This window comes from Brachyhypopomus gauderio, chromosome 2, assembly GCF_052324685.1.
Source record: "Brachyhypopomus gauderio isolate BG-103 chromosome 2, BGAUD_0.2, whole genome shotgun sequence".
NCBI lineage: Eukaryota > Metazoa > Chordata > Actinopteri > Gymnotiformes > Hypopomidae > Brachyhypopomus > Brachyhypopomus gauderio.
The window spans coordinates 20,184,226-20,191,440 of NC_135212.1; the positions used below are offsets into that span (position 1 = coordinate 20,184,226).

The 7,215-nt window shown below is 40.2% G+C and overlaps 1 protein-coding gene across 1 annotated transcript; it reads left to right on the forward strand.

Annotated features, from left to right (window-relative positions):
- Positions 1–594: 594 nt before the first annotated feature.
- Positions 595–4,134, forward strand: tbcb (tubulin folding cofactor B). Its single transcript, XM_076990409.1, has 7 exons — positions 595–757; positions 838–975; positions 1,600–1,743; positions 2,014–2,110; positions 2,379–2,570; positions 2,807–2,879; positions 3,004–4,134. The coding sequence occupies exons 2-7, from the start codon at positions 856–858 to the stop codon at positions 3,116–3,118; spliced, it is 741 nt and encodes a 246-aa protein (XP_076846524.1). The 5' UTR covers positions 595–757; positions 838–855; the 3' UTR covers positions 3,119–4,134.
- Positions 4,135–7,215: the final 3,081 nt, after the last annotated feature.

The following is a 7,215-nucleotide window of genomic DNA, read 5'->3' on the forward strand; positions in this document are numbered from 1 at the left end:
CAAGACACACTTTTAATTATCAGTGTTGGAATACATATTGAGAATGTAGCTCATATAACTCATAAGTACGTTATATGAGTTACACATAAATAACAACACGTTTTGAACATATATGAATGATATGATTTACATATATTCTATTAACATAAACTTGTTTTGCCTCATTTAACGTCAGAAACACTTTTGCACAGCTGATGATGGACCTCTGTTTAATTAGATACGGTCAGATATGTCTTTTTACCTGGATAACTTATGTTTTACCTGAATAACGTCGGATATTCACGATAACTGGATAACTTAGGCTCCTCTATTTAATAGGAAGGGCACTAATGGTTAAAAAGTCGAATTATCAGTTGATGCCTTTTAAACATAAGCACCCTCGTGTGGAAGATATAGGTGGTGTCTCTCCTGGGATATTCTGGTATAGTTTTTCTTCAGTAAGACATAATCTGATTGGGTCTACATTTCTGAACAGTTACACACCATTGGACAGAGTACCCTCAAAGTTTAAAGTAAAACAACGTCCCATTGGTCAGCTTTTGGTCCCGCCCTTGCGGCCTGTTTCCATTTGACCGACACTGAAGTGGGTGTGCAGAATCTTCCAGAAGCGGGCGGTGGCCTTTTGCTCGGGGGATCGTTTTCAATTCTTCTGACGTTAGCTAGCTAACTACAGCACCCACGATACACGTACACAAAAGACTCGGGCGCTGTATTGACGGACTTCAGTAGGGACGAACTCGAGAATACGTTTACAGAGGTGTGAACTGGTTGAGTTTGCTTGTTTTGTGTTTTTCCCACGTTAAGCAGTAATTAAAGGCCGCGTTAATCCCGGAGCAGATAGCTGTGTGCGGGAGGATGGAGGAGCGCGTGGCCGTGCTGACCAACCCCACGGTGTCCGTGCGGATCACCAGCACACTGAGCTCCTTCGAGGTGAACCGCAGGTTTAACCGGGGGATCACGGTGGCGGAGTTCAAGGTACTGCGTCATTTCGGAACGGGTTAGGTTGGTAGCTGGCATGCTACGAAGTTCACTGTTTGAAAATGTTATTATTCACACCATGTCTGGAAAAAGACGGAACATGTACAGCACGTTTAACTTTGTGCAGATCCGACATGCACATTCGTTAACGATTCGGTCCAGCTCATTTGTATCCACAGGGTTGCCAACTCTCACGCATTGAGCGTGAGACACACGCATTTGACCGTTTTCACACGCTCTCACGCCGAAAAAAAATATCCAGTTTATTTACCTCAGATCCACATATATGATTCAATACGTTACTAGTTCGAAAGCTCTGGCGCCATCCACCGGCGATATAACACTGAATCTGTGTCCATTTTACGTTCGCCACACCCCCCCCCCCCCCCGGCTCAACAAAATACACTCGCCACCGGCTCCAGGTTAAAATCTCACTCCAAGCGAACGTCAAAAGTTGGCAACCCTGTATCCATATATTAAAGAAACCAGGATGCTACGGCGTCCGTTTGAGAGTATATTGGCCATTTATTGAACGCCATATTTATGTTCTTTTAATGTTGCTGCCGTCATTAGAATTGTATTTTGCTGTATCTAACATTTTGGGGTGTGTGTGTTCCTCAGAGCAAGCTGGAGCTTGTAATAGGTTGCCCTGCTGCCTCTATGGACCTTCAGCTGTTCAGCACTTCTGACAAGTTTCTGCAGAATCTTGATGATAATGATGCATTGCTGGGTTCCTACCCTGTAGATGATGACTGCAGAATACATGTGAGTCCAGATGGTGCTATTGCTAGGGCACAGCTTTAGATACTGGACATGTGTTCATCTGACCTGGCTCCTACTTTAGACGTAGGCTAAATAATCTTTCCATTTACAGTTGATTACAAGCTGCATGCAGACCCTAAGCCAGACATGTTTGATGTGATTTTTGAAAAAGGACAAGGGACAGTTTATATGTCCCTTATGTTTTGTAGTGTGTTTTTATATGTCCTTAATTACCTGTTTGGATATTCTAACTGTACATCTGTTTGAAAACAGGTTATTGATCGGAGTGGTACTCTTTCTGGAGCTTTCAGTGATTTGTCCAAGGTTGAGAAATACGAGATCTCTGACGATGCATATGAGAAGAGAGCAGGTAAATAAAGAGGAAGGAATCGCTTGTGATGGGTTGTGTTGTCACAAAGTTTACTCGATTATACCAGAAATGTTTGTACAGAAATGTTGACTGCTCAACATAAGGCAATCCAAATCGTCCTTGTGAATTTATATGTGAATCTTCCTGGTGTTTACTTTCTGAGAATAAGAAAGTGTCCTCATAGGAGTTTGACCTCATATTTAGTCTTCAGCCATTTGCACATTGAACTTTGCAACAAAGCTCCTTGTCCTTTGCGGATTTCCCTTAGATTCATTGCGAAACTTCAAGAAGAACATGAAGGTTGGGCGCTTCAATGAGGAGAACGTGGCCAAACATGAGGAGTCGGTCGCTCAGAAAGAGGAGGAAGAGAAAGCTGCATTAGCCTTGATCACTGTTGGCAGGCGCTGCCAGGTTCAAGTTGCCGGGCAGCCCACCAAGATCGGCACAGTTATGTTTGTGGGTGAGTCAGTCTGAAGCTTGTGTTCATTCTGATAAATAATTCAGTTGAGAGAATTCATTGTGTGGCCTACGTGTCAAGAACTAGCATCAGCATGGTTTTGTTTTGGTAAGCAGGGAAGAGAAAACCCCAGCCAGTACAGATGAGAGAAAAGATTTCACCATGAGAACTTTTACAGAAAATGTACTTTTACAGAAAATTTTACAGATGTTTCCTGTTGTCCATCTCCCTGTTCTTAGGAACGACAGACTTCAAGCCAGGCTACTGGGTAGGCGTGAAGTATGACGAGCCACTTGGCAAAAATGATGGCTGGTCAGTATCTCTGTTAATCTCCTATCCTTCACACTTCTGCTATTTTGTGATATGGATCACTTGTACGGTCTGTGGATGTATCACAGGCTTCTCATCTTGGTCTCCACGTTTCTCCTCGTTTCAGTGTGAATGGGAAGCGCTACTTTGAGTGCGAGCCAAAGTATGGTGCGTTTGTGAAGCCCCTGTCCATCGCCGTGGGAGACTTTCCCGAGGAGGACTATGGCCTAGATGAGATGTAGGCCCAGGGGACAGGGGAGCAGAGGGGTCTGGCTGGAAACGAGTCCCACGCAAAATGGAGGAGCTTCCACTTTGGGGAGTCCAGCCTCATAGCCTGTGACTGAAAGGGGTTTGCCCCACTCATCCTTGTTATCTTGCTGGTCTAGAAGAAGCCACAAGGAAGCCATCATTAGGGAAACCTGTATGTTAATTCTTTATGGTAAAACTGAAACAGATTTGTTCATATCACTGTTGTAAATGCAGGTTGTCCAGCTGTTGTCAGTTTGTAATGGAAGATCAGGAGGAGACCAGATTAACCAGATGAGCCGTAGTTAACACGTTATGCTCTTTGTGAAGCATTTTGCCACTTGTACATATTTGATTGCTGAAGCCTGCAACACGTTCAGTTCAATGTTTCTCTGCCTTAACATCTCTTCATAACTTTATGTAATGGACATAATGTACACACAATCATTTGGGTTTCAGTCACATCAGAAACGTTTTGTTTTCGATAGTCTGTATAATATGTATAAATGTTTTTTGAACATTCTAACATTTCAGTCAAATTGGTTTAGGAGATAATTACACAATTCAGTTTGGCATTGACGTTCTTGTTGCTCTATCAGTTTTCTTATTGCACTTATGCATGATACTGCCTTGATTTCACTATGGAATAAACTGGTAATACATTTTAAATCAGCAGGCTGTTCATAATAACCTATTGTACACAGTGGCAGTGAATAGTAAATGATAATTACTGCACTATACCAAACAGTAAAAGCTTTGGTTCTTTGAACAAATTAGGTTACTATGCTAGTTAGAGTTCAAAGCTCGGGCAAACGCATTTTGGGAGTCTTAAAAAATATATATATATATATATATATATATATATATATATATGTACGTGTTGAAACTGGTCAATGCTCTAACCTTACCAATATGAAGTTTCTCATGTATAAGCCGAGACGTTCAACTCTGTTGGTGTGCAACAGTTGTTCAGTAATTCTCTCTGTACTCTAATAAATTGCTATCGTATGAATTACTTGAACGCTAAAGTGTAATTACGGCTTCTGCTAGAATAAATGTAAAAATATTGCAAAAAAGCTGCAACTAAACTGTTTGTGCGCTCCGCACTCCCGACGTTTGTATGTAAATTACGCCTCTGAAACCGAATGAACCTGGAATCTGTGCAACGGGTTGTCAAGATCTGTTGGAAAATTCAATACTGATGGTTAAAACAGTGAGTTTTACGAATACGTTCACTCGCAGAATATATATTGTGGATTTGAAAACTAAAAATAAAATGAGGAAGAACTGCTGCTGTGATGACACGCGCGCGCCCGTGAAGACGCGACGCGCGCACACGTCACCAGTCCGTGATGAGAATGAAAATCAACGCATATTTAATTATGGTTTATATCGGTCTGTTTGAGACGCGCGGTAAGTCTGTTTTCCCTACTAGTGCTTTTTAAGAAAGATGTCCCTTTCTGGCAGTATGTCGCTCTCCGTTTAACGGAAGTCGTGTCTCTTTCTGTGTAGTCTAGCCTACGTGCACATAGTTGTATGGCGTCCCAGCAGCAAACTGAAGTTTTATTTTGACACGTTGATCAAATCACTGCAGTTTTGTCTGGGACGCTTCAGTTTCTGGAAACGACAGTTCGCTGCACCTCGAAGTCGGTGCTTACGTATGCGACTGCAGATCAAATATGAGATTAGGCAAACATTTTGATGTCTGATGTTCAAATCGATCAACTTCTCAACACTCAGACAGCACAGCAACACATCTTCCTACTAAAGAAAAGCCTCTCACGACTATGGACAGCCATTCAAGCAACGAATCTATAACCCAGACTGGACCAGTGAGGGCTGCAGCAACAGTGTACCCAACTCAGACTCCAGGTGTCACAGCAGGTATATAAACTGCTGTCTTCTTTTCCTGTATTCAGGCCACACGTGAGTTTGTGTGTTGTTTGGCCGGTTGTTTACAAACCTGGGCCATTTTATCCACTGCCATTGACATTTTATTTATTTAGCAACAATCAGGCATTTTAAAGAAGCAATAAATAATGTTACCATTTTTCTTACCACAATGTATTTATTTAGTTAAGTGTGGCTCACGAGATGAATAATGATTTGTACTGAATCTCTGCAACATCCAGACCACTAGATGTCAGTATAATGGATTTTTCATAACACGAAGAAGAATCGTTGGCGAAATGCCTTCGTGTCCCTTTTAACCCTTTCAGACCCTGCGTCCACTGCAATGGACATCACATGTTTTCTTCTCTTTTTTATGATTTGTTGTACAATAGACCAATTAAAATCTGTTAACAGTCAGAATAGACCTTTACCAACCAATCAAATAACACATTAGCCCTGTCCATTGCTTTAGGAGCCAAAAAAAACCACACTGAAGTTAGCAATGGCAGCACTCCAGCCAAAGAGGCAGAGTAAGGGCTCATTTTAACTACTTTTATCCGATTTAGAACACTTTATCCTCAATGTTATGAGTTAATTTTACACTTAAGGGGTAGTTTGTGAAATTAAATGTTCAATATCAATTGTAAAATCATAAAGTTAAACACAGGATTTTTTTAAATCTTGTTGTCCATCACAGTGGACAGTGGGTCTTAATGTATATAATTCAAGCATGCTTTTTAGTGCTGCTGTTAAAACTTTTCTTTTGCAATTGCAGTGTATACAGACAAATAATCTGTTAAATACAGTGTAAAATAAGATAAAAATATTTATTCCACAGAGTACACTGCACATGATGTTAATTGACAGCGGAAATATATCAGAAATTGAAAGTTTGGATAGTGATGATGGTGAAGATGCAGAGAGTGCAAGTCTCTCAAGAGTAGGTAAACGTAGCTATCTGTTAAATACAGGTACTCCAACACTCCCATTGTTGTCCATAACACAATGTATGAACATAGCTACTTTTAATTATTGATTCCAGGAGATGAGTAAGTACCAGTGATGGGGCAAGAAGTTGTTCTTGAGACAGTAAATGATGAGGAAGGATCAGGGAAGGAAAATGAGGAAGAAATTGTTTTATATTGTGAAGGTGATCCTTATGCTAACCTGTCCAACGTCCAGTGGCCAGTGGCGTCTACTTGGGAAGATCCTATCACAAACATCACTGAACCATTAACTCCATATGCTTACTTCAAATGATACGTTCCACAAGAGATGTTTGATCTGATGACCACCATGACAAATGTCTATGCTGAACAAACTGCTGTGAGGGGCTACAAACATGCATCAGTGCATGAAATAGAAGCCTTTGTAGGCTTGCACATTGCAATGGGAGTTCTGAGGTTTGCGAATGTACTGGGAATCGTACATGCAACCATAATTTCAACTAATTTCTCCTTGTTATATGTTATATATATTATTTTTCATAATAAGAGATGTTCCCAAAACTTGGATAGCATTTTTAGTCTATTGATCAGGTTTATTTTCAAAAAGAATAACAAACAAACCATAAAATTATACATATGATATAGCATTGCTTTACAACTGTTAAGACCCACCGTCCACTGCAGTGGACATTAAAAAAAAATACTATAAAAGTATTATATTTAATTTTTTTTTACTGATTCTTGTTTTGGAGTTCATTACAGACAGAAAATTGCATTCATATATTTTTTTTCATTACTGGAACATAATTCGGGTCTGAAGGGGTTAAAGTATCATAGAAGCATCAACATACCCACACACACAACATAAGAACTTTGATGTTTTCAAGTAAAGATACAGTAGACAAATGTTTACAAGTTTCACTGGAGAGGCATGATGAAAAAGTAGAATAACCAAAACAGACTGGCTGTAATGTCACTGAAGTCTAAATACCATGAACTAATTTAGTATAGTTTAGAAAATGCAACCATTTTCAACTGTCAACCTTTCCTTATTGCAAACCACATTTTGGGACTCCCTGGACATTTGCAATAAGTACGTGAACCAAAATGTAATTCTGTAGCCCTGATTGTAGCTTTATGCCTGCTTGGAAGGGAACAGGATAAATGTATGAAGGGTTAGCCTCTAGTTTTTATTAAGACATACTGGTGTCTGACCTTTTTAATTTACAGCAAACTCTTGCCTTGTTTCATCA